This window comes from Solanum verrucosum, unplaced genomic scaffold (assembly GCF_900185275.1).
Source record: "Solanum verrucosum unplaced genomic scaffold, falcon-dt-bn FXZP01000022.1, whole genome shotgun sequence".
Lineage (NCBI taxonomy): Eukaryota > Viridiplantae > Streptophyta > Magnoliopsida > Solanales > Solanaceae > Solanum > Solanum verrucosum.
In genome coordinates this window covers 2,136,011-2,162,410 of record NW_026020086.1, presented here as the reverse complement: position 1 = coordinate 2,162,410, position 26,400 = coordinate 2,136,011, and the positions used below count along the sequence as shown (strand labels likewise).

General features: G+C 34.8%; 5 protein-coding genes across 7 annotated transcripts in view; 4 read left to right on the top strand and 1 right to left on the bottom strand.

Moving 5' to 3' along the window:
• LOC125824498 (uncharacterized) overlaps nt 1-16,284 on the bottom strand; it is a 263,589-nt gene extending 247,305 nt beyond the window's left edge. For 2 of the 3 annotated variants that reach the window (XM_049503890.1, XM_049503889.1), the window contains exons 1-6: nt 16,011-16,284; nt 13,436-14,371; nt 13,183-13,356; nt 11,115-11,257; nt 9,971-10,081; nt 9,725-9,837 (exon numbers count right to left, since the gene is read on the bottom strand). In XM_049503890.1, coding sequence (XP_049359847.1) covers nt 9,756-9,837; nt 9,971-10,081; nt 11,115-11,257; nt 13,183-13,356; nt 13,436-14,371; nt 16,011-16,130 — 1,566 coding nt within the window. In that variant the 5' untranslated portion in view covers nt 16,131-16,284 and the 3' untranslated portion in view covers nt 9,725-9,755. Of the gene's footprint in view, nt 1-9,178; nt 9,838-9,970; nt 10,082-11,114; nt 11,258-13,182; nt 13,357-13,435; nt 14,372-16,010 lie in introns of those variants that run through there. The other variant, XM_049503887.1, reaches the window with a different exon arrangement.
• On the top strand, nt 957-4,196 carry LOC125824546 (uncharacterized RING finger protein C57A7.09-like). The gene is made up of 3 exons (XM_049503948.1): nt 957-1,205; nt 1,865-1,962; nt 3,630-4,196. The coding sequence occupies exons 1-3, from the start codon at nt 1,113-1,115 to the stop codon at nt 3,925-3,927; spliced, it is 489 nt and encodes a 162-aa protein (XP_049359905.1). The 5' UTR covers nt 957-1,112; the 3' UTR covers nt 3,928-4,196.
• Nucleotides 5,089-7,984, top strand: LOC125824497 (uncharacterized). Its single transcript, XM_049503886.1, has 5 exons — nt 5,089-5,527; nt 6,191-6,952; nt 7,050-7,129; nt 7,333-7,404; nt 7,608-7,984. Exons 1-5 carry the CDS (start codon nt 5,195-5,197, stop codon nt 7,927-7,929), a joined length of 1,569 nt encoding a protein of 522 aa, XP_049359843.1. The 5' UTR covers nt 5,089-5,194; the 3' UTR covers nt 7,930-7,984.
• Nucleotides 12,021-26,400, top strand: part of LOC125824558 (metallocarboxypeptidase inhibitor-like) — a 54,468-nt gene continuing 40,088 nt past the window's right edge. Inside the window, exon 1 of the mRNA XM_049503960.1 lies at nt 12,021-12,027. The gene's annotated coding sequence lies outside the window, so the exon portion shown is untranslated. The remainder of the gene's footprint in view (nt 12,028-26,400) is intronic.
• LOC125824474 (110 kDa U5 small nuclear ribonucleoprotein component CLO) lies at nt 20,410-26,217 on the top strand. The gene is made up of 10 exons (XM_049503857.1): nt 20,410-21,176; nt 22,501-22,569; nt 22,655-23,848; nt 23,994-24,092; nt 24,167-24,325; nt 24,439-24,524; nt 24,601-24,799; nt 25,217-25,327; nt 25,423-25,629; nt 25,729-26,217. Exons 1-10 carry the CDS (start codon nt 20,436-20,438, stop codon nt 25,825-25,827), a joined length of 2,964 nt encoding a protein of 987 aa, XP_049359814.1. The 5' UTR covers nt 20,410-20,435; the 3' UTR covers nt 25,828-26,217.

The following is a 26,400-nucleotide window of genomic DNA, read 5'->3' as shown; positions in this document are numbered from 1 at the left end:
TAGTCTTAAGTATGTTAAAAGAATATTATAACAAACATAATCCCAACATATATAAAGTAAGTAAAGAGGGTTATTTAATATACTGATTTTTTACTATATGTAAGATTAAAAAAAGAACGGACCATAAAAATTTATTACGTATTATATTTTTATCGCTCAAATTCGTAACCTTCTAATCATAAAAATAATTTTACGGATTACGCAAAAAAATTTCCTTCCGACAAAATACATATAGTGGAAAGGAACAAAAGATATTTTGAGATAAAGCTAATTAACTCAATTCAACATCAAGTATAATTGCATATTTTCACTTCTTTTTTTTTTGGTATATAAAGAATTTTTTTTAATAAATAAATAAGAATCAATACTTTGCCCATTTTCTGTAAACCCCTTTTAAGGAGTTTTGATATTTTTACATGATTTTAATTTTTATAACTTTAGAATTGAAAATGAAAAATTCTTACCACCTCCCTTATTGATACTTTACCTCTTATAAATGAAGAAGCAAAATCAATATTTTTTGTAATTTACCGAAACACTTCTTTAATGCTATTATTATAATGCAACTATCTTTTTCTCAAAAAAAATATTATCACAATATTGTTAATTAATATAATAAATACGTATAGAATTAACACTGAAACATCACGTTGAATCAAAGACGTAAATTAATGAAGATTGTGGTGGAGTAGTACCTAATAACTACTCCTTTATTCTTAATCAAGAGGTTTCAGATTCGAATTCCCTTGAATACGAAGTGTATCTAATGAGAATCAACCAATATTCTTATAGGTTGATGACTCAATATCATATAAAATTTGTGTGTTTACGAGGTCAACTTAAAATCGAATTGAAGTGTCTGATATTTTATTTTATGCAATTATGGTGCACATTTTTTTTCTCTTGTTTTTAGACACGTTAGCTTTTTTGTTACACAATCATTCTTTTGTTCTTTCTTAAAGTTTCATCTTTGCTGGAATACATATCCTAAATTCTTTTCTCCAATCAACATCCCAAAAGACAAATCTTGTACACAAAAATCATAAATATCATGTTCATAATTTTGTTTCAATTTCTCCAAAATTTGCTAAAATCACAATCATAAATGTAAAATGTCTGGTTTATTTGTTGGAATTCTGTGTACTGCAAAAAGGGGTTATCAGTTCAGATCATTTGATTCACTTGCCCCTTCTGCTTCTTCCATGGTATGCTACTCAACAATTCATTTGTCCTTAGTCGAAAAATTACATTTTATATTAGTCAAAAATTAGTCTTTAATGTTTATATAGTTGATGTTGAATTTCCCCCCTTCTTTATATGTTTACTTTTTTTATATTTTGAATCTCATTAGTGAAAATTCTGATTGTGTAGAGTATGAGGTACTAATTCACGTGAACCAATAACTTTTGCTTAGATCCTGTATATTAAGGAATTCACTGAATATCTATAAATATTTGATTGAGAATCTAGCTATTATGATATACATTAACTTATAGTTGTTGCATAATCCATAAACTTCAAATGTTGGATCTTGTGTGTTTACTTTTTTTATATTTTGAATCCCCTTTGTGAAAATTTTGGTTCCGCCACTATAAGTATAGTGGTGGATGCAGAGTACGAGTTATGGGTTCACGTGAACTAGTAGCTTTCTTTTTTTATATCTGAATGTGAACTCAGTTATTATGGTATATTAGTACTTATAGACCTTGCGGGAACTCATAAACTTCAAATGTTGGATCCGCCTCTGTGCATCCACCCCACCCCCAAACTTTCACCTCTACCTTTTTGGAGAATTTTGATGTAAATTGAGTGAAATAATGAATTTTTAAGTATATATTCTTGTGTTTTGCATTTGAATGAGCAGATAGAGCAAAGAAGTATAGGAAGCCATGGATATAACAATGAGGATTTAGGTGAAAAAGCTAGAGAAGCCAAGCAGAGATTGGATCACAAGCTAAGAAGGTAATTTTCAGCTTGTTCTATAGATAATTGTCCTCATTTGCTAGTTTAATTGCATAAACTTAGGTAAATTGTTCCTACATTAGTATCCCAATAGATTTTACCTCGTATGACTTCAAAATCTAATAAGGAGAGCATATTTTGCTTGTATTACAGAGATTCGTGTGTTAGTATCCGGTACTCGTTGGATGAACTAATCCGAATTTGCACTGCATAGAGCCCATTGAAGGAAAGCGCTCTCTGTTCACTGCTCATATGTCTTGTTAGGAGAGCATTTACTTGTACTCTAATATAAAGAATGATGTTTCTCCCTTCCTCGAGATAAAATGAAACTGAGTTTTTTAGCTAAACAGATCCCTTGTGTCAACGATTTAGTTCGAGTAATGGAATGATACCAAAGAAAAGGTAAAACTAATGGACAAACCGCAAGTGACTTATGCATGAGAGGAGGATAACAAGTTCTGTCCATTCTAACTGTTCATAGGTATAGCTAGCTTCAATTTCAGGTAGTTATACATAACTGAGCTTGATAGTTCTCTCGAATTGAACTATGCATAACTGAGTTTGACATGTCTCGATACTAACTAAGTTTCGTCCATTCTAACTGAGGAGTTCTTTTTTTTTTACCTCTGTAGTGAGCAGAGATGGTGTGTATTTATATGATGTGTAGAATTACTTCACTCTTACTTGTCAACTTTCTGGTAACATGGCATGAGTTTCGGAACAATTCTACAGGGTTGTCATTCTCCATGTGAAATCAGTGGTTTGGTCTTTTTGATATAATGCCCGAAATGGTGTTTTCTTAGGGAAAGTTAGCCTCTTGATGCCTTAGAATTGTAACTTGTGGGGTTGGCATAAGTATCTTGTTTTGAACTTACCTTGGTGTGTTGTCATATAACAAAGTGAAATCCAATCATTCCTATAAGCTTACTCACGACAATCGTTTCCACCTAGGTACGAACTTTGTGTTTTGCATTTTGGTAATTTGTTTCTCCTGCCCACAATAATGATATGATGTGAGCTTAAATGACGAAATGAGGATTTATCTAGCTGACCCCAACTTATGTGTCACTGAGGCGTAGTTGTTGTTGTAGTCACGAGTCAAAATTTTGATTTTACCACTCTCTTTTGGGGGGTGGAAGTGAAGATTTATCGTCTGCTCGCTGTTTGCAGTGAGCTGCCGTTACTTTGCGTTGTCTGTTAGTTTTCTTCCCTTAACTGGACTGAATCTGCTCAAATTTTTGCTCTAACTTAAAGGATAAATCGAAATCTTGGATGTTCAAGCATTTATAATATTTTGTTGATTAAGGCTTCCATTGCTTATTGGATACTCACACAGGATGTTTACACCGAACTAATATGTGAGATTAACCATGGTCAAGTGATAATTTGTATGTAAGAAGTACATGTCATGTATCTATTGATTCGGTATAGATACCGGTGTGTGTAAGTTTTTCCATACCAACAACCAAGTGATTGTTAAAACATTTTCTGTTAATGTGATCTCTGCTTTGTTGCTCGGACTCTTCAAATGTCGGATCCTCCAAAAGCAGTATCTTTTTTACTGCTTTTGGAGGATCCAGCATGGGTACGACAGCATTTTGGAGAGTCCGAGCAACATATAGGATCTCAGTGAGCTTATACTTATTCGTTGTGTTTATTGAAAACAGGACTAGAAGTAAAGACGAAAGATTCAAGGATGTCGAAGACAGGCAAGTAGAATCAAATACTCTGCAGAAGAAAGAGATGTCTGGACTGAAGCAAAATGGGATAAAGACATTTAGCAGGGTAATAAAGCAATGGAACGATATCAAAAATGAAGAATGCACCATTTGCTTGGGCCAATTCAAGGTTGGTGATAACCTAATGCATTTGCAATGTGACCACAAATTCCATTCATGTTGTTTGGTTCCATGGTTGGAGAATTATGCATGTTGCCCTTGCTGCAGAATTGAGATTGTCACTTGAAAAAAATGTATCGCGCATAGTTTGTATAAAGAAATCGGGATTCATATAGTTGACCCCAGTTTGTTTGGAACGAGGCATGAAGTGAGGATTCATATATCCGACCCTAACTTGTTTGGAACTGAGGCGTAGTAACGGTTGTTGTTTGTGGAGTTTGTATAGATGAAGTTTGAAATAAGAAGATTGTATCATGGAATTTGGATCAAGTACTTGGTTACTAGAGAAGTTTGAGAACTTAATTACTTATTATTCATATCTAATTCTTCATGCAACATCTTAATTATGTAGATCTGCATTCAAGATTCACACATTAATTCTAATGCACACCGTAATATTCAGATATGAATTTATATTTAGATATCTTAATCTTAATAAAAACAAATAAAGCCATAGGCTATTTTCAAAATAAAATATCGTGGAATATTGTGTAATAAATCTTAACATAGATTTAGATAGTAATTAAATGTTAAAATGGTTATTATTTCAAATAATTAAGTGCACATATCAAATAACTAAAAGTTAAATATATTTAGTTAAATATCAGAAGGACTAAAACTAGTATTTACATACTCCCTCCGTTTCAGAAAGAATGACATAGTTTCTTTTTTAGTCTGTTTCAAAAATAATGACCCCTTTTCTTTTTTGGCAACACTTTAACTTCAACTTTCCACGTGATATGTTTAAAAGGCCACAAGATTAAAGGGCATTTTGGTACATTTACATAATTTTAATCTAGAACCACAAAATTAAAAAGTCTTATTTCTTTTCTTAAACTTCGTTCCAAGTCAAATTAGATCATTCTTTTTTAAACGGAAGGAGTATAACAAATGGAACTAGAAGTGTTTTTTTGGTTTCGCATCCAGTGTCCAATACACACATTGATTCCCACTAAATTCAAATTTGTACGACTCTAACCCGAGACATTTGATTAAAGATGAATAAACACTTACCACTAAAAGTGTTGTTAATCCTAATTAATATAACACTAATTTGGAACTAGAAAAAAAAAATGAAAACTAGAAAAATGAAAACGTCGCCGTTTTTATGTTATATCCCAACGTTTTAAAACTCCCAACGGCTAGTTTTTTCCACTGACCGTTTGAGAAAAAACTTCTTCAAACCTCAACAAAAAGCCTTTCACCATCATCATCAAATCAAAAACACAAGAAAGAATTCACATTTAAATACAAAAAAACTATAGGTTAAATTCTCATATCAAATAAAAAATCTCATTGAAAAGAAAAAAAGACTTATTTTTTAATTTTCAAGAATGGTTTATTCATACACACCAACATACTATAGCTCACTCCATGATTCAATTACTTCTCTTTGCAAAACTATTCTTCCATTTCCGTTCAAGAAAAGGCGAATACCCGCGATTGCAGCTGCTGAGCAGAGGTTATCGAAGCAGCAATCGGATAATATTAAATGGCAACAAGAATCTTTTCATCAGATTCTTAACTTGATGGGGCTTTTTAAAGAAGGGATCTTGGCTGAATCTGAAGTTTCTGCTTTTAGATCACATCTTCTCGATACGCTTATCGCGTCTCCTGCTGATTATGAACATTCTTCAATCTTAAGGGATAAGTTGATCTTCTTGCAGGTGAATTTCCCCCTTCCTTCTTTTTTTTGATTCATTTTGTCTCAATTCTTGAAATTTGTGGAGTGATTGTGTTGATAGCTCAATTTATTTGTAATTTTCCAAATTGAACTGAATTTTCATCATGTGGGAATTGGGGTTTTTCGTTTGTTGTTTTTTCATGTAAAGCTTGACCTTTTTTAATGGTTGTTCCTCTTGAAGGAGTTTATTTCTAAGTACATTTTCCAAATTAAACTGAAATATTCAGCTTTTAGGGGTTTGGGATTTTTCTTTTGTTGTTTTTCATGTAAGAGATGAGGTTCTATCGAAAACAATCTACCTTTGAGTTAGGGGTAAGGTCGGCATACACTCTACCTTCCTTAGACCCCACTTTGTAGGACTATAATGGGTATGTTGTTGTTGTGTTTTTTCATGTAAGGGCAAGGGTATATCGAAAACAACATATATCTAAGGGTAAGGTCTGCGTACACTCTACCTTCCTTAGACCCTACTTTGTTGGACTACACTGGGTACGTTGTCGTTGTTGTACATTTTCCACATTAAAGTGAAATTTCAGCTTTTGGGAGATGGGTGGTTTTTCTTTGTTCTTTTGGTTGTTTTTGTTTTTATAGATTCTTGATTTTTCCTGTAAAGCTTAAATTTTTATATGGTGTTATCTTCTTGAAGGAGTTGTTGTATGCAAAATGTATATCAGAGGAAGAGTATCATTCATCAAAGAGGCCATTATTGCAAAGGCTAGCAGTTCAAGGAGCTGAGATTGAGGCAAAACATGTTGTAGTTGGATCAAAGAGAGAAACTACAGATGATGAGTGGTCTGTTATAGATTTGAAGGATGAAAAATCTTATCTTGGCAAAGAGAACTCAATTTCGAGCTCGAAAGATAAGCAAAAGCAAACTTCTTCAGCTATTAAGCTGCAAATCAAAGGGGCTGCTTCAGTTTTTGGCTTTGCATCATCCAAAAAGGAAAGAGGTATACTTAATCCAGTTAGTGAAAATTGTTCCGAGAGAAATGAATTGGGAGTGTCGACAGAGAACCCTTTTTGGAATACTCATTTGAGGGAAAAAGACAGTGAAACTAAGTCTATTTTGATGGTGGAGAGCTTGCCTAATGAACCTGTGAAAGTGAAGAAGCAAAAGAAACCTTTTAAGGCACTGTTTGGTGTTGATGATCAACGTCGCGGTGAGCCAGAATCTGAAGGAAAGTCGAAATCAGGAGGGAAGAAACAGTGGGGATTTGATGGATTCAAGAAGTGGAAGAGGAATGATTCTGAGGATGAAACAGTTCCACTGTCACTTGATGAGAAGTCGGACGGTGGAACTTACTTAGGCCAGCTTGTTGATGAACCTGTCGGAGAAGGTCCGGATACTAAACAGATCAAAATAAAGCTGCATCCTAATGGCGCCCCCTCAGATTTCTTTGTCGATAAGGTCTCATTCATACACATCCATTCGTTAAGAAAAGTAGATTCTAAAACTTATCTATGATCATAATCTGAAATTATTATTGTTTTGTTGCACATTTCAGGTTTTAGGAGACAAAATCAAGAAAGAGCTATCAAGAATTCAAACAGAACTTGGTGCCAAAAATGCAAGCGTTGAGTTAACGTAAGCCAATAACATTTTCTTTATGTTAGTACTCCATACTAGTAGTCGTAGTAGTATTACTCTTGGAGTTTCATGTCCTTCTATTTCTGTTATTATCTGTTGTTTCTTGTACTTTGACTATTGTATAATTTTGTTGTAGTACTGTTCTATTACTATCTATTGTTGAATAGATTGGATTTAACTAATGTGATATCATATATCAGAGATGATCAGATTGAAGCAATTTCAACTAGGCTACCAGTTGACAAGGCTGATCTGAAAAAGTTCTTCTCTAAGTAAGCACACTTGTTCTCAATACTAACCATTTCAAAAGTTGTGTCACATGGTAGTGTTGCTCGGACTCAGAGAAAACGTTGTTACACCCGTGTTGGATCCTTAAAACAATGCACTAGTTTTGAAGAGTCCGAGCAACATAGACAAAATCAATTATCACATCAGATTAATTGTTCTGTTCTTTTTTCCTTGATGACTTTTTCAGAACATGGTGTGATCGATACGGAGACATCGTTTTGGATGTTGTAAGAAAGGAATACAAGAACCATGTTGGAGAAATGGGAGGAGGAAACTCAAAAGGTGTAATTACCAGGGAAGAGAAGCAAAACTCAAAAAGATGGACAACATTTGATGAAGATGATTATGATGATGAAAATTGCCATCCTAATCTTTTTGCTCCTCAACAAGATCATCATCATCACACATTTCATTCTGAACAAACCAAAAGCTTGAAGAATGGTGGTCAACATTATGTTAATAGTAGCATTGATAAGGGACTAAAATATAATCCTTTCTTTGATGTTTAAGAGAGAGTTTCATTTGGTGGACAGTGAAAGAAAGAAAGAAAGCTGAGAGCTAATCAGCTTCTTTAGTTTGTGGACTATATATGCTTATTACAGTTTATGTTAATAGTAGCCAACTATGTTATTTTATTGGCTCAAAAAGAGAAGATATATTATTCCATTTGTGAACCTTAAAGATGTGTTTAAACATTAATGTAAAAAAATCATCTTTGGATGGTTTTTTCTGTTTACTTTTATGCTGCAATTTTATGAGTAATATCTTTGTTTTCTTCTTCCATTATTGGTTGTATACCATTTTATGAGTAAATCATCTTTGTTCCAATTATTCTACCATTACAATTCTTAACCTTTTCAAAAATCATATTTCTAAATATTATGAGAAAATAACAAAATAGCCCAGGAATGAGCCTTTTAAGGTGGTTCTTGCTGATTCACACGGAATTCCATGTGCCCCTTGCTATTTTGGTCAAAACATAAACTAGTGATGCTTTCAATTCAGGCACATGAGTGTTCAAGCCAACACCTCGATTATTTTACTGAATATTACTCCCTCCGTCCCTATTTACTTGTCCATATTTCCTTTTTTAGTTGTCCCTATTTAGTTGTCCATTTTGACAAATCAAGAAAGGACAACAAATTGTTTCCTATTATACCCTTATTTACACTTCTTGAAAATTGTAAAAGTGTATGTTGTTTCCCTCCAATTTATTTCACTTTAATTCAAATAAGTGGTTGTAATTTTGAAGTGAAAAGTTGTCATAAGGGTACAATTGTAACTTCACTGTGCTAATCATTGTTGCCTTAATCTGTGTGCCATTTCTAAAGTGGACAACTAAAAAGGGACGGAGGGAGTATGTGCTAATTCCCCACCAATAAGGGGGAGGGGGGGATAGTAACTTTGCTAACTAAAACTTAGCCAAATACGAAGAAATTAACTAGCATTTTTTCTCTCTTTAACTTTGCTAGGAAATAAACCCTGATTTTCTCCCTGATTTTCACCATACATCATTGACCATTAGGACATAAATCCCTTGGACATTAATTAAACAGTGTTGAATTGAAGCCTTGTACTCGAATCTTATCATTCTTTTTAGAACGAAGGGAATATGTAAAAAAAAAATGATTGCTGACATGACCTTAGCAAAGATATGTATATTATGTATATCATCTCAAGATGATCAAACAAAAAAAACAATGAATTTTAATTGCAGGCAAGACAGACAAGCCAGATCTTTGCTATGAAAGTTTCTACTATATAATATTATAGAAATAGATTTGGAACTTTCCCTATTTCATATATATCTCTATCTATTAATGAGAATCCATATGAAAATTCACCTATTTCCTAAGGCCACCACCAAGTTCAGTGGCATCTGCATTTGTAATTTTTCCCTCAATGAACATTAAAATGTGCCTTCTTAACATCAACAACACAACAAGGGTACATTGCGGAGCGAAAGCTGCCATATACATCTGTACAAGCTCTCCACAAAATTGTATGGGGGCAACGTCGAAACTGAAGAAAAGGAAGAGGGCCCCTTATTCTCTCACACTGTGTTGAGAATAAGGTAAAGGCAAAAGAAGAAAACTGGGAATTGATCCTTCCGTGTTCAACATGCTCCGATAGGTGATATAACCCTTCCTAGCTCAAGATGCTTCGGGAAATAAACACCGTTAAGAGGAGCCTTCAGTATCCCTCCAGAAGTCATAGGATACTATATAAATAGCAAAATCTCTTGTTTCATAACAACAAATTATGGAGCCAGGTTTTAGCGAGGCGTTCCTTTTCCCTCTTCCCCTCTCTTTCTCCCCAGTATATACTAGATACCTCAAAGAGGAAGTGCTGCTGAGTTAGAAACTGAACCGTCAACGAAACCATTTCGTACATCTCCTCTGCAAAGTGGACATACACTGCGAAAAACACCATATTAGTAAAGGACAAAGGTGTTGTCTCCTCCTTTAGTACCATTCTCTCTGCCGTGATGAGAGAACATAACTAATGTAATGGAATGTAAATTAAGAGATAGATGCAGTTTCATGTTACCCATGTATCTCTTTGAGCCATTTATCCACACATAATAAATGAAACTCATGGTGACAAGGTAGAACTCGTATTTTATCTCCTTCCTCGTACTCAGACAAGCATATGTGACACCTACAAATGATGAAAGTTAAAACATCAAAGAGCGGTAACTTGTTGTCATATAAAAGTACCACACAACTACATCACATCAGTTTCCAGAAAAAGAGAACCAAATCCCATATACTGCTTGAAGTCATAACTTATATGGCACAGACTGGTTTTAACTCGTTTTGATATAATGCATTCCTTCCAACTCATTTTCATTCACCTACTGTTTTAATTAGTTCATAAGTGCATATTTCTTAATAGATGTTCGTCCGAAAAACGTTGACCCCTTTCCTTAAAATAAAAAGGGAATCCGTCTTAACAATTCAGGTATATAAATTTATATACTAAGCTATTATTAATGTGATATCTTCTAAACCAATTTCTCCAATTAGTTTTATAGCAAATATTATTTAAAACAATTTATACCAAACTCCAATGCCTAACAAATCCAAACATTCATCTCTAAAAAGCCAAAAGGGTCTATGACAATGAGATGGGGGCATAATATGCACAATTTTACAGGTACACAGAATGAAAAATGAACAAATAGTCCACAAGTAACAAAATGCTTTCTGTACAAAGCAACATTAATTCTCCTTCGTTCGTTTTTCATTTCTTTACATTACCTAACTCAAAAGCATCAAGGTGACACTGAAAAAACCATGATAAAGGAAGTGTCCATAAACAGAGAAGTACTTCTAATAGGCAAAGGACTATATGTTTTAGACATTGTATTATTTGATCCTTTGTTTGGTAGGATTTTCAGCTTATGTATAACTAATACATAGCAAAACATGGTATTAGTAATACAAGGGCTATTAATACATGGATAAGCATGGTAAAAGAAAAAAGTGCCTTTTAATACACCAAACCAAACAGTGGATGAGAAATAATACATATGCATAACTAATTCCAGCATTACTAAAACAAAATAGAGCAAACAGCACCTTTCTCTTCAAATGACAAAAGGGAAAATGCTCCAGGACAAAGTAGGAGACAGCTTTCATCCTATCTCTTCATTTCTCCTACCAAAACACAAAGGGATGGAGAAACTTACTGTAAAACATTGTTGCTAGTATCTACTTCCTCTGGTTTTGAGTAACTCTTCACTGGGAATGAGTCCACAACTGACTCAGGAGCTGGAAGTGATAGCACAGATAAGGACAACGACATAGGTTGACGATGTATTTCATCCAGTACCTGCAATTTGTCGTTAGTGTCAAACAGTGACAACTTCCAATAATGAATGAGAACCACAGATAAAACATGAGATTCTTTCAAAGAAAGAAAACATAAATGAATCTCTAAAACATGCAAATTAAGGGTTTTAACAAGTTTACATAACAAGCACTGAGTATTATGTATAGCAGTGTTGTCAAAGGCATGCTTAAGCCCTGCAGCAGCGAGGCTCAAAACGTGTTGAACGCTTCCCTCGCTTAGTGTGCGCTTCAGTGTCGCCATCAAAGTTCTAACGCATACTTTTCCTTACCAATGAGCCTCTTTTGAGGAGGTAACACTAAACAATTGATATTTCACTTTATCATGATCTTTTTTCAATTTCTTTGTTCATATAATTGTCATTCATGCTTATAATTATTAGTCTTGGACTGACCATACATAATTATATTTTTTTCTCCCTTTACGCCTTTTTGAATTAAAGCACCAATGGACCTTAGAGCTTTTTTGCGGCTTTGCTTTTGATAACACTCTAGCAACAGATTAAGCAGACTTAAGGCAGATATTTATCTAACATACACTAGCTTCCTCTATCCCACTTCAGTGCCCTTTACAGAGGAAGCTTTTAAAGACGCACAACATGGTACAATTTTATAGAGATACAACTTACAGTCTTTTGGAGGGACCAATGGACCAAGACCTGAATGGAATGTACCATGCTATATATTTATCACTAAAGAGATGTTTATTAGATAATTCAAATGGCGTTCTTTAGTTCTTGCTCAAAATTAAAAAATGTCCACCTCTTGGGCCCAAATAAGAATCCTGACAGCCAATAACATTCTTTCTTTCAATGTAAGCAGTAGTGAGTAATAATAATAATAATAATAGTAATAATATTTTTATGTTAATTGCTCTATATAAAGCTCATACAGTAATTTAGTGCTTTCTTCGAACAGTTATTTGAGAAGGTCCAAGCAAGATATATATTCAAACAGTCAAACTCTACAACACTCAATACTTATCAACAAAGAAAGAAAAAGACAAAACTTTGTAGCGCTCAATAATATCAACAATGGTAAATTTATTTGTTAGAAATAGCTGATTGTTGGTACTTCATACGATGCCAGCATTTACCAAAACCCATCTTTTAAAAGTGAAAGAGACCAAAAAAGCAATCAGGTAAATGGGGCTTAGCAAGCACATGCTTCTTTGAAGTGAAATGCACAATTATGGGATATTATAAAAGATCAAACATCTATGAGGGTGTGGCCCTCATGGTCAATGAAGTGGAAGGAGAATCATGAGGTGCACGCCTTAGTATAATAAAAATTAAATTTTGCACCTGAGGGTGAGATCATCATGGTCAATGAAGTGGGAGGAGAATCATGAGGTGCACACCTTAGTGCCTAATCAAGATAAAACTTATGGGAAATGAGGTGCACGCCTTAGTGCCTTGACTACACTAAAGTACCGCCTAAGTGAGGCAAAACCCCTCCCCTGAGCTTCTTTAAGTTTCAGGGCTTAAGCGTGCCACAAATGAGTTGTTGACAATACTGCTTAAAACAGTGTCTTCCCCGTTCAGAGTTACCTATCTCTAAGTCCCGGAGAAATTTTTCCCCGTGGTGGAACTATCAACTTTTGGACATCCCAAAAGATTGTGTATGCGGCAGTAATAAGATTTACAAGCACTTGGAGCACAAACTATGAGCAAACAATGGACTGCTTGAGCATTTAACGGACAAAACTGTTCCACATATCAAACATCAGAGGCGGATGTTTATGGGTTCCTACTGCAACATCAAGTTAATCTACAATAGTAATTGGGTTCACAAATGCAAAAGCTAATGAGTCGCTGTGAACCCATAAACCATGCTCTACATCCGCCACCATTAAACATTGTGGAGAAGCCATAAAGAAACTAAAAAAGTTGCATCATGAAAAGTTACCTCAAACAATGCCTCAGCAAGCATAACTATTCGGGATATACTTGCACGACTGCCAGATTCTCGACTCATTAAAATTGTCTCACATGAACATGGGCCATCTGTGTGAATCCCACTTGGACAAGTGGCACTTCGATGATCACTAGCAATAAGACCAGCAGGAAGTCTTTCCCACATCTGTGAAGAGATAAACCAGAATTTAGTCGAGCAGCAACCAAACTTCCCACTGCAGAAAAAATAAAATAAATTACATCACCTCAGATCTGGAATGCCGTCGCCGTTCATTCCGACTTCCATTTGATGGAAAATTTCCTCCAGACCCCTCATGAAGGGAATTATCACTAAAGTCCAGCAGTAACCTGTCATGAGATGCAATATCGTCTGAATTATCATTTGGAAAACGGAAGTTACGAGGATCAGCACGCCTCCTAGGACTTCTCCTTGAAAAAGAATCCCAAAAAAGTCTTCTACTATTCCGTCTTGCTTCACGACTACGAATTTCAGCAGGAATATTAGAGAAAAAAGTGGGAGAGGCATTCGCCATGTCAACATGAAGTGCACTTCCATCTCTTACACCCTCTTCCCTGTCTGACACCAGAAATTCGAAACCTGAAGGTGGTGTATCCTGACGCATATCATCTCCCACCAAATGTGGCGTAACTGAAGAATCCGAAAGAACTGATACAGAATCAGAATTATTGAAGATAAGAATTTCATTTGTGTGGTTTGCAACAAAATCTTCACTTGATGAAGACTCTCCATTTCCATGAGACAATGGACTGCTAGAATGAGAGTAACCGGCAAAAACTTGAGAGACATCTACATTCACTGTAGTGGCGACATTATTCACACCATCATCGTCTGCCCTTCTGTTCAAAGAAAGTGGATAGCGAAATGATCGGTCATCCCGAGATGTACTAGCAGTTTCACCACGTTTACGTCCAGGATTATATTGAGTGACTAATTCCATGTCTTTGGTTGAGTTTTCTCTTCGATTACCTCCCTGAACATTGCTTGAAGCGTCTACAGATGTAGATTTTTCACTATTTACCAGATTGCTTGCAGATGAAGCTCCGCGTTCAGCTTGGGAGGGAATAAGATCAGGTGAAGGGTCCTTCTCAGAGTTTTGGAGCTTTCCAGTGTCAGCATGTTCTGCAGAATCCACCAGCATTTCAGCTGGATCTTCTTCCATCTACAGAGTAACAAATACAAAATATGAATTGAATTTAAACACCTAAAGTACCGACTTTACATCAAACGTCTTGTTGAAAATATAAGTGCATAGCTTAAGAGACTGTATGAGAATACAAGACCAAAAATATCAGCCCGTTACTTGATTAAAACACTTCTTTCAAGATAGAAAAGAGCATGAAGTAAATACTTGAATGACACAGTTAGTAAATAACAAAAATCAACCTGAATTTGTAGGATATCTAATATAGTACAGACAATACATGTGAAAAATAAACCAAGAAATACCACTATTTTACATAGAATCAAGAATTTTCCTGACGGCCTTAGAGTAAGACATTGAAATTTAAGTGAATTCACCCAAACATACCTATAAGAAACAGAGCCTCCCACTCACATAAGATAATTCAGCACCGAAGTCTCTACTCTCCCACAATCTAGATAACTGCAGCAGGAGATTCCTCAAAGGCTGTTAGATTGATTCTCATATTTGCTGACTACTATTTGATATCCATACTATTGGTAGCAATGAAAGACACCTTAATTGAAATGGTCGCATCAGTGTCAATTTCTTTACTAAACTCATTTCTTATTTGCTTTTAAAATGAGGTTAAGCACGGATGACAATGAGAAATACCAAGCAACGACGGAAGTGCACTATTGTATGGACTATAGCTAGGAATTCTACTTTAGCAACCTAAGATCTAAGAGTAGAGAAGATCACTTTGTGAAACCAATCTGATCGACTTAACAAAATCTCTCTATAGCATTACTCATGAGTTTAATCCTAGACCGCTGATGTCATAGAATCATGAAAACATAAAAGTAGCAATGTCAACAGCACAATGCTATGTCAACTTCAAACTCAGGTACACAATCTTTTGTTGTTCAGATAAATAAAACCCTTTAATATCCTTGTTTCCGATGACTGCATCTAAACTTCATCAAGGGAAACCTAATACACAATATAAGTTCCAGTTCTCCCCACCTTCTGGACCATCCTCCTTCCTAGCAAGCCAAAACAGACTATCAAAGTAAACTTCACAATACCAATTCTCTGATTATTATCTCATTAGCCAAAACATCTAGCAAGAACCCAAGGGCGCAACCTAGTGGTCAATAAAGTGGACTAAGAACTATGAGGTCTTAAGTTCAAATCCAGCGCCAGAATCAAAACATTAGGTGATTTCTTCCCATCTGTCCCAGCATTGGTTGACGAGCAAACTGATACCTGTATTTGTGGGAGGTAAGCAGGTATCCCATGGACTTAGTCGAGATATGTGCAAGCTAGCCCGACACCACAATTATCAAAAACAGAAATTCTAGCAATTTCATTACCCATTTTCCATGTTGTGCATTTTATCCTGAGGCAACACTAATCTTCCCTGATTCAATTGAATAGAAATGCTAGAAAATAAGCCCTATAAATCATAATATAAAATTAACCATGAAAGGGCTATCCAAAAAAAAATAAATCAAATTCTGGGTATATCACCAAAATTCAAAATAATCCCAATACACCAAAACCACACCATCAAAAACAAATCTTGAAATTGCAATTGAAAATTTAAAAACAAACAATCCATCATTACATTACATTTCCAAACAAAACAACCAAAAGGGGTTTTTTTTTTTTTTACCTCAACAGCTGAACGACGAGAAGATGGAGAAGCACCACATATAAAAATGGATGCAAATGTTCTTTTTGTTCGATTTGAACGACTTGAACGTGACCCCAAACGACTACTCCCAGAACCCATTTTGATTTTTGAAAATCAACAACTCCTTTTTCCTCTTGCTAGAAAGAGAAATGGAGGGGTGGAGGGGGAAAGTGTAATGGAGGTCTTTCTTCTATTTTGTAGGTTGGAAAGTCACTCTCCCATTTTCAAGTTCTTCAAAATCAAGAATCCATTTTTTTTTACATGTTTTCCCTTCTCTTTTTTTTTTTTTTTTTTTTTTTTTTTTTTTTTTTGTGAGGCACAAGACAAAATGGTGGTTTTTTAATTTTTTCTTGAGGGAAAATAATGTTTTTGTTTTTATGATAATGACTTGTGACTATCAAATTGATTTGTGGTTAGGACCTAATATTGAATGTGATGGTTGTAATTAATTCATTTGTATAAATCTTTGTGTATGATAATCTAGAATGTTATGCTAGGACCAAGTATGATGTTGACCTTTTTTTTATATTTCTTCCGTTTTTATTTATATGTTATCATTTTAAGTTTCACATCGTCCCTTAATAAATTAGGTAAGCTTACCTTTGTATCTTTATTTAGTGTTTTCTTGAAATAAGTTTTGAATAAATGAACATGAATTAATTTACTTTGATTAACTAATTTGACCAATGAACATGAATCAATTACTTAGTTTTTCTATATTGGACAAACGTATATTTTCAAGGCTAATAACTTTCAAAGGGTAAACAGGAAGAATAATATCATTTATGCATTGATTTTGTGAAATGATAAATATTAAGGACGGTCTGTTTTTAACAAGGACGACATATAAATAGGAACATAGAGAGTAGAATTTAAATTAATAAATTTTGTAAGATTACCAGTAAGTTTAGAAGATGTTACCTCTTGTTTCTTATTTTTTTTTTTTTTTAAAAAAAAAACATATATCAAACTTTATTATAAATTTTGAATATTTATCTTCAAATATATTTTTTATCATGAAATTTGAGTAGATTTTAAAATTTTGATTTTCAGAAACGGGCATAGACTATTTGAATTTTTGGAACTTCCACTCACGAAATTTCAAATTAAAAAAATCAAGTAAAAAGCATTTCCAATCATAATTTCAAAACTCAAAATTTCAAGTTTCAACTTCAAAATCTATGATCAAACTGAGGCTTATATTGTTATAGGTTCATAGGGGAACAATAAGTCACTAATCTAGGGAAGCTTATCGAGTGATTCAATTATGTTTTTGCATACATTTGACTTATCGATTATGGATTGTGCTAAACTGATATCGAACTAATTAATAAGATATTAATTAATTTAGTTTAACTCAATGATTATCCATCAGTTATCGTTCAGTTAATCAATTTATATTCGATATAAAAATTGAAACTATAAGAAAAGTAACTTTTATGTCATCCACCAATGACTTCTCGTCCAACAACTTGAACCATCGAAAGTCATCGTCGCAGCCAACATAGAATACAGTTGGTAGGCCGTGACAATAATAAAGCAACAAGTAAAATGAGTTGACGATTTATCTAATATACAAATTTTCAATTTGGACTATCGATTATGATTCAATTTTGATAAACATAATCACTATTACATAAAATTAACATGATCTAGAATAAAATTATGTGGGTAATTGAGATTGTTGGTCATGTCTTTGCTTAGTAGGTAGGGTTAATGAGGTGATTGCTTGACCTAGAACCCTAATTACCTTTCCCATTTTTTGTGTGTTATTGTTAGGGGTGTCAAAAATGAACCCAAATATAGGTAACCCGCCTAGAATTTTAAGGGTTGGGCTCAAGATAATTTGAATTGGGTTCAATCTTAACCCATTCAAGCTTAACCCATTTTAAGAGAATCCTCAATTGAGCCCAATTCAATCTCCAATTTCAACCCGTTTTAAAACTCTTTACTAAGATATGTACCTATATTAAAGGTATGGATTATTGTATATTTAACATCTTTTAGGATTTATCTATCCATTTGTTACTTTTTAAAAAAAAAATCTTAAACTGAAATTCGAATTGTGATTATAAAAGTTAAATATCACTATGTTAAAATTATTGAGATTAATCGGGTCAAATTGGGTGGGTCAAGACCCCAACCCCATTTTTAGCCCATTTGAACCCAACCCATTTGAGCCCAAAGTAAACTTGAGCGGGTCAAGACCCAACCCGATTTCTATTTCAACCCATTTTAATATCACCAATTTCAACCCAACCCGCCCATTTGACACCCCTAGTTGTTGTATATCTATATATACTAGATCTACCCAACAAACGACTACATATGAAATATTTAATTACGCGAATAAAGCTCCAAAGTAGGAAAAACTACAGAATATGGCAAACATCAATATATATTTAAAATAAATAGCTATAGTTTTTTTTTTTTTTATGTTATATGGATATAACTACACAATAAATAGCAAAGTTAATTATATACAAATAATAGGAAAGTTTTAAAATATTAAATAGGAAAATTATTATTACAAGGATAATTAATTATGTCTACGCACATTTTATGTGATCAGTTTTTCATTTTTATCCTCATTAATATATATTTTCTCTTTCATCAATATTACTTATCACATATTCTCAAATTTTCCTACCATATTCCTTCCAATTTATGATCTTTTTGATGATTCTAGGAGCAATTTTTGTGATTTGAATTCATCAAGTATCTTTGAATTGATTTTTCTTTCTCTTTTTATGAAGATTATATTTGTATCCAACTATATTTTCATCTATTTTTTTAGGGGTTCGATTGAAGAATTATTTTGTTTTCTCCATTGCAATGGTTATAGTTATAAAAAAAAGGTAGTAAAGGAAGAACATGAGCAAAAAGAGATTGAGGTTTGTGTGATTGTGATTTGAATTCATCAAGTATCTTTTACGTAATTGATTTTTTCTCTCTTTTTTATGAAAATTATATTTGTATCCATCTACATTTTCATCTATTTTTATAGAGGTTCGATTGAAGAATTGTTTTGTTTTCTCCATTACAATGGTTATAGTAATACAAAAAAAAGTAGTAAAGGAAGAACATGAGCAAAAAGAGATTGAGGTTTGTGTGATTGTCAAATTTGTATACAGTAGAATACTTATATATATAGATAAGTATTGTAATATTAACACAAATTGAAATGGTGATTTGTGCATACAAGTATATTTGGATACATAAGTAATCTATCTAATTTAAAAGATTGATTAGGCAATACAAGTATAATTGAATACATTCATACTATATTTTTATAAACAAATACATGAGTTAACACCAAACCTCAAGTATTACAAAAAAAACTTGACCAAAAAGAGATTGACGTTTGTTGTATTTATCAATTTTTATACAAGCGAATACTTACACACTTTTAGATACCTACACATTATATTATTTTCCATTTTTCTTGTTTCTATGTTGTCCAATGTATCCATCTTTTGTTTAACAACAATGTATTCATATATATACTATATTGTATTCATTTTTTTTGAATAACAACAATGTAGTCATTTTTCAAATTGTCGTGTTCATATGTTAATTGTCATACTTTACCTTGTTTGATATATTAATACATTACGTTTTTATAAATACTTGTATGCTTGATATATTAATACTTTAAGTCTTATAAATAGATATACCAATTTGAATTCAATGTATTCATATGCTACACAATTAATACATGTTCCTTATTTAGTTCATTTAATTAAAACTGCATTAGTGTATAAATAGAAAAATAAAAACATATAAAGAAATATAGCTAGAAAAAGATATAAATTGTAGTTATTTTTTATAAATAACATACTTATAGCTATTGAACTTCAATAACCCTATAAATATAGTCATTTTTGTAAGTTGCTCAATAAAATATCTGGTTTTAATGGGTCAAGTTCTCTAAAATAAATCAAAGCCCAATTATTTTGGGCTTTTGGATCCAATTTAGGCCCAAATTAGAAGACTGGAAATTGAAATACTTTTTTCCCAAACACTACAAAGCTCGAAGCTCCTTGAAAACTCACTTGAACCACCGCTGCGCCGCCGTCTTCCGTCTTCCGTCGTATCTCCGGCAGTTCATCGAGTTAGCGGTACTCTTCTCTCCTTTTATCAAGTTAGTCATTTATCTTCCGTCCCATTATGCGCAGTTCATCCCTTTAAACCCTATCTTTTTAGCAGCCTAAAAATATTTGCTAGTTATGGTTTAACAGTGAAATGTTTCGACTGATAAGTTTTACCTGTGCATAATGCTCCATTTTTCGGCTTTGTTTCGTTTGTAAAATTGTGTTTTTCCGCATCTGAGTTTTTTATTTGAATTAGTTGATAATTAATAAGGTAAGTGAATTATTTTGCTTAAGCAGGTAGTAAAGAGATATGGATGATAGTTTATATGATGAATTTGGGAACTATATTGGTCCCGAAATAGAGTCTGATCAGGAAAGTGATAGGGAAGAGGAAGACGATGAGCTTCCCGATAGGAGTGATGATGAGAGAGTTGCATCTGATGGTGAGCAGCCTGGTGCGTCAAATGGATGGCTTGCCACTCAAGATGATATTGATATGGATAACCAAGTTATTCTTGCTGAAGACAAGAAATACTATCCAACAGCTGAAGAGGTTTATGGTGAAGAAGTTGAGACGTTGGTCATGGATGAAGATGAACAGCCACTTGAAATGCCAATAATTAAACCGGTGAAGAATCTCAAGTTTGAACTAGGGGTGAAGGATTCGTCCACTTATGTTTCGACTCAGTTTCTCTTAGGTCTGATGTCGAACCCAGCATTGGTTAGAAATGTTGCTCTAGTTGGACACATACATCACGGGAAGACTTTGTTTATGGATATGCTGGTGGAACAAACACACCATATATCTACGTTTGATCAGAATAGTGAGAAGCATATGAGGTATACAGACACAAGAATAGACGAGCAAGAGAGGAGGATATCAATTAAGTCTGTTCCTATGTCACTAGTCTTGGAAGACAGCAATTCAAAGTCTTACCTATGTAACATTATGGATGCTCCCGGCCATGTCAACTTCTCCGATGAAATGTCCGCTGCTTTAAGACTTGCAGATGGGGCAGTTTTGATTGTTGATGCAGTTGAAGGAGTGATGGTAAGTTCTTTTTCATTTCTACAGTTAATTCACTTTCAAATGATAGCCTAGTAGCTTAGAGCATGTTTGGATTGTTAGGTGATTTTAATCAAAATAGTTTTGAAGCACTTTTGTAGTATTTGAGTAGGATAAAATAGTACTTTTAAGCCAAAATAACAAAAATAATGCAGAAGCCATAAGTTAGGATTCTTAATTTATGACTTATGCATATATGCCCATCCAAACAGTCTCTTACTTGTTTCAGAGCATGAGGCAAAGTTTGTATAGGATGCTAGAAGGTATAGCCATCAAAGCATATGCTTCTAAAAACTGGTTTTGTTTTATACGGATGGTGACCTTGAGTTGCCAGCCTACTCTGTATGTGGTGGAGTTTGTGAGTTGCAACCAAATATATAGTTTTTAACTCATACGTATACCATGCTGACTGTAGACAGTATATCTAAGCAGATCTATCCTGGAAAGTCAAGTTATATTCCTTGGGATGACTCTACTGTAATAGTAGCTAGTCTTTATACATTATAAGTTGGTAATTTTATTTCTGCCCTGCAGTATCCAGTACAGTGATTCTGAACTGCCAATCTTGCCATCTGCTGGAATTCAGACATTGTTGTGGGAATCACATAGCTGCTAGATAAGATCTAACAGGTGTCTTCACAACTAATTAATCAAGTAATAGAGTACTAAGCCTCCACAAAAGAGAGTAACAGCATACATGTCTACACCTTAATTTTAAGCACAATTTACATTTGGAAAAAATGTCAGAAGTATTGTCAATTAGATTTGGTACTATATATAAAACAATGTTTTGGAAAATATTTTTTCTTAATGCCGGGGAGTTAGGAGTGTAGAAGTTTAAAGCGATGTATAGAAATTTAAATAGCCTGATAAAACATTCAACAAATGGAGTGCCTTATATATTCATATACTATATTGTCTTGTGCCCAATGGAGAGTGGGACACTCTAAACTAGCTGGTATGTGGGGCTGAGTCTATAGATTAATGGAAGTTGTGATATATGCAGGACATGGTGATTATCACTTGCTCTTGATGTAAGTTGCTTGTTATGTGTTTTCTGGGAGGCTTTGCAGTTTAAGGAAGTGTATTACGAAAATTTTGGGGATCATATGGGGTATGGTGGGTTTTAGTTGGATTAAGTTAATCAGGTAGACGAGCTGGGTGGTAAAGTTACATCTTCTTTTTTGTTTTTATATATGGAAACTGTATTTGCTATAATTGAGTTCTATCTAGACTTTATCTGGTATATGTTAACTGGATAGTGGATAGATAGATCACTTACATTTTTTGCTTATGTCATTGGTGACAGGTAAATACAGAAAGGGCCATTAGGCATGCGATTCTAGAACGTATTCCGATTGTTCTTGTGATCAACAAGGTATATTTTCTATCACATAAACCCGGTGAAGATTCTAGTAATGTTGAGACTTTGTTACCTCTAATAATTTATATTGTCCTTTTAGGTTGACAGATTGATAACTGAGCTTAAATTGCCACCGAAGGACGCCTACTTCAAATTAAAGCACATAGTTGAAACTGTCAACAATCAAATTACAGCTGCCTCGTCCACAGCTGGAAATGCACAAGTAATTGATCCTGCATTAGGGAATGTCTGCTTTGCAAGTGCAACAGCAGGATGGTCATTCACTCTGCAGTCATTTGCCAAACTGTATGTTAAGCTTCACGGAATTGCATTTGATGCCAACAAGTTTGCTTTGCGGCTTTGGGGGGACTTCTACTTTGATCCTGATACAAGAAGTTTCAAGAAGAAACCGCCTGCAAGTGGGGTTGAAAGATCTTTTGTTCAGTTTGTTCTTGAACCTCTTTACAAAATCTATAGCCAAGTGATCGGAGAGCACAAGAAGAGTGTTGAAGCAACCCTAGCAGAACTTGGGGTGACACTAAGCAATGCAGCTTACCGTCTAAATGTAAGGCCTCTGCTGAGGCTGGCTTGCAGTGCTGTATTTGGAACTGCCACTGGGTTTACTGACATGTTGGTTCATCACATCCCTTCTGCTAAAGCTGCTGCAGCTAGGAAAGTGGAACACATATACACGGGTCCAAAGGATTCAGCAATTTACAAAGCAATGGAGAATTGTGATTCCGCTGGCCCGTTGATGGTTAATGTGACTAAGCTATATCCGAAACCAGATTGTAGCGTTTTTGATGCTTTTGGTAGGGTTTACAGCGGGGAAATAATGACAGGGCAGACAGTACGTGTTCTGGGTGAGGGCTATTCACCTGATGATGAAGAGGATATGACTGTAAAAGAAGTTACAAAGCTGTGGGTATATCAAGCTAGATACAGGATACCCATAAGTAAGGCTCCTCCAGGTGCATGGGTTCTGATTGAAGGAGTGGATGCCTCAATCATGAAAACTGCTACTCTTTGTAATTTGGAATTTGATGAGGATGTATACATATTTCGCCCCCTCCAGTTTAATACTCTTCCCGTGGTGAAAACAGCAACTGAACCTTTGAATCCTAGCGAATTGCCCAAAATGGTGGAGGGGCTTAGAAAAATCAGCAAGAGTTATCCTCTTGCAATCACAAAGGTTGAAGAGTCCGGTGAACACACAATATTAGGTACTGGTGAATTGTACCTAGATTCCATAATGAAGGACCTTAGGGAGCTTTACTCCGAGGTGGAAGTGAAGGTGCTTTTATAACTTTCTCTTCTGTACTTGCCTTTGCCAGTTTTTACTTGTTACAGGACAAATACAAACTTTGTTGATATATAGGACTTTTTTGTCAAACTTAACTAATCTTGAGGTTCTTTTTCGTTGTGTGCGCAACATTCAGGTGGCTGATCCAGTTGTCTCATTCTGTGAAACTGTGGTGGAGTCGTCTTCAATGAAATGTTTTGCTGAAACACCTAACAAGAAAAATAAAATCACCATGGTTCGTCTGTTAATATTTTATTCTGTACAAGATCGAAAATTGCTTTCCTCGTTGCTTACTTTTATATCTTGTAGATTGCTGAACCACTGGAGAGAGGACTTGCTGAGGATATCGAGAACGGTGTTGTAAGCATAGATTGGCCTAGAAAGAAACTAGGTGAATTTTTCCAGACCAAATATGACTGGGATCTTCTTGCTGCACGGTCTATTTGGGCATTTGGACCTGATAAGCAGGTCAGATGTTACATAGTTTAGATTACCACTTAGCTGTTTTGAACTTCCGCTAATGGTTGCTTCTATCCTTTAGTTGAACATATTCTGTTTTGACACTTCAAATATATTTGCAGGGGCCTAACATCTTATTGGATGATACACTCTCAAGTGAAGTCGACAAGAGCTTGTTGAATGCTGTTAAAGATTCCATTGTTCAGGGGTAAGTTGAATTTCTTAGTTTTGTGGTTTTCCCTGACCCAGATGCTGGACTAACAAAATTAACAAAATGTGAATAGGTTTCAATGGGGAGCTCGGGAAGGACCCCTCTGCGATGAGCCCATTAGAAATGTTAAATTCAAGATCGTTGATGCGAAGATTGCACCAGAGCCGTTGCATCGTGGAACAGGTCAGATTATTCCAACTGCACGACGTGTAGCCTACTCTGCTTTCCTTATGGCAACACCCAGACTTATGGAGCCTGTGTATTATGTGGAGGTATACTGTTTGTCTTAAGTTTTTTTTATTTGGTAATGTTTTCATGATTAATTGTTTATTAAGTTCTTTGGATCACCAATATAAAATAAGAAGGGAGGGGGGAGAGGGGGTTTAAAAATGTACCTATGAGCTGTGTAAAACACATTGTTTTACGTGTTAGAGACTTGGAGCTGCTTCTCTAATCTATGCCCATATATATTAGGAAAAAAGTGAACAGCGGAACTGTCACAACAGGATATTAGTGACACTCCTTCTGGGTTTATACTATGTTCAAATTGACAAGAAAAGTACAAATGTTGAGTCTGGTTACGTTCTCAATTATTTACAGAAATAGGGATATAAAATTTCAACCAAATTTTGTTTAGAGATGTTTTCTTATGTGAAACTAGGGCTAACTTTCTGATGTCTTGCTTTCAGATCCAAACTCCCATGGATTGTCTCTCTGCTATATACACCGTGTTGTCTCGTAGGCGTGGACACGTTACTGCTGATGTTCCTCAACCTGGAACCCCTGCCTACATTGTCAAGGTTTGATTTCAAATATCTATAGCACCTTCGATTATTGATACAATGTTTTCATGTTATAACATCAGGATTCTCATGTGCACCTCTTCTTTTGTCAGGCATTTTTACCGGTTATTGAGTCCTTTGGTTTTGAAACGGACTTGAGGTATCACACCCAAGGGCAGGCATTTTGTCTTTCAGTATTTGATCATTGGGCTATTGTCCCTGGGGATCCTCTTGACAAGAGCATTGTTCTACGACCACTGGAGCCTGCCCCAATCCAACATCTGGCTCGTGAGTTCATGGTGAAGACAAGGCGTAGAAAGGTATACATTCTTGCAGGGTTAAATTGAGTTATGGAAAAGTTTTTTACCCTTGACGTTTTTGGAACAACGATTTGATAAATCTATCCCTTTCCTTTCCAGGGAATGAGTGAAGACGTGAGCATCAACAAGTTCTTTGACGAGGCTATGATGGTGGAGCTTGCACAGCAGGATGCAGATCTTCACCTGCAGATGATGTAGATAATTTAGTTGAGATGGTTCTGTATTTATGCTTAAGGTGCATTCCTTTTGTATGTCATGTTGCGAACAACCTTTTGAAAGGTATAGATCATTGAGCTCCTTGAACCACATTATGTAATATTCCAATGCAGATTGGCAGTCCAAATCATGTATGGTTCTGACCTCCCTCACGTCCTTGAGCTGACCCATTTGTTGGGTGATTCCATGCTCTCATGTTCCAAAGTGTTTGAGTCGGTTTCTTCTGTCACGGAGTAGGTTCTGGCATTGAGAATGAGGTTTCTGTATGCTCAATTGTAGTGAATGACTGGGTAACAGTTCAAATTCTTACTCTATCCTCTTTTCACATCTTCTTTGGATTCTATGTAAACTAAAGATTGAGTTCATTGTCCACGGTACCAGAACTTCCTTTTTCTTATATATCTATTTTAGTGGAATTGAAGGCGAGCGCCGAGCGTCAATGTTAAACTCATCTTCCTTTGACATTATAGGTCACGGTTTGATCTGTGGAATCAGTTATTGATGCTTGCATTAAGTTAGACAACCTTTTTTTAAAGGTGAATTTTTTGATCCCGG

Bases quoted from the DNA above. Each gene is read 5' to 3' on its own strand.
- LOC125824474 (XM_049503857.1), top strand. From the start codon at position 20,436: ATGGATGATAGTTTATATGATGAATTTGGGAACTATATTGGTCCCGAA. The intron at 22,570-22,654 runs GTATATTTTCTA...TTGTCCTTTTAG, and splicing joins TTGTTCTTGTGATCAACAAG to GTTGACAGATTGATAACTGA. The intron at 24,800-25,216 runs GTATACTGTTTG...TCTTGCTTTCAG, and splicing joins AGCCTGTGTATTATGTGGAG to ATCCAAACTCCCATGGATTG.
- LOC125824497 (XM_049503886.1), top strand. From the start codon at position 5,195: ATGGTTTATTCATACACACCAACATACTATAGCTCACTCCATGATTCA. The intron at 7,130-7,332 runs GTAAGCCAATAA...ATCATATATCAG, and splicing joins AATGCAAGCGTTGAGTTAAC to AGATGATCAGATTGAAGCAA. The intron at 7,405-7,607 runs GTAAGCACACTT...TGACTTTTTCAG, and splicing joins CTGAAAAAGTTCTTCTCTAA to AACATGGTGTGATCGATACG.
- LOC125824546 (XM_049503948.1), top strand. From the start codon at position 1,113: ATGTCTGGTTTATTTGTTGGAATTCTGTGTACTGCAAAAAGGGGTTAT. The intron at 1,206-1,864 runs GTATGCTACTCA...TTGAATGAGCAG, and splicing joins CCCCTTCTGCTTCTTCCATG to ATAGAGCAAAGAAGTATAGG. The intron at 1,963-3,629 runs GTAATTTTCAGC...TATTGAAAACAG, and splicing joins TTGGATCACAAGCTAAGAAG to GACTAGAAGTAAAGACGAAA.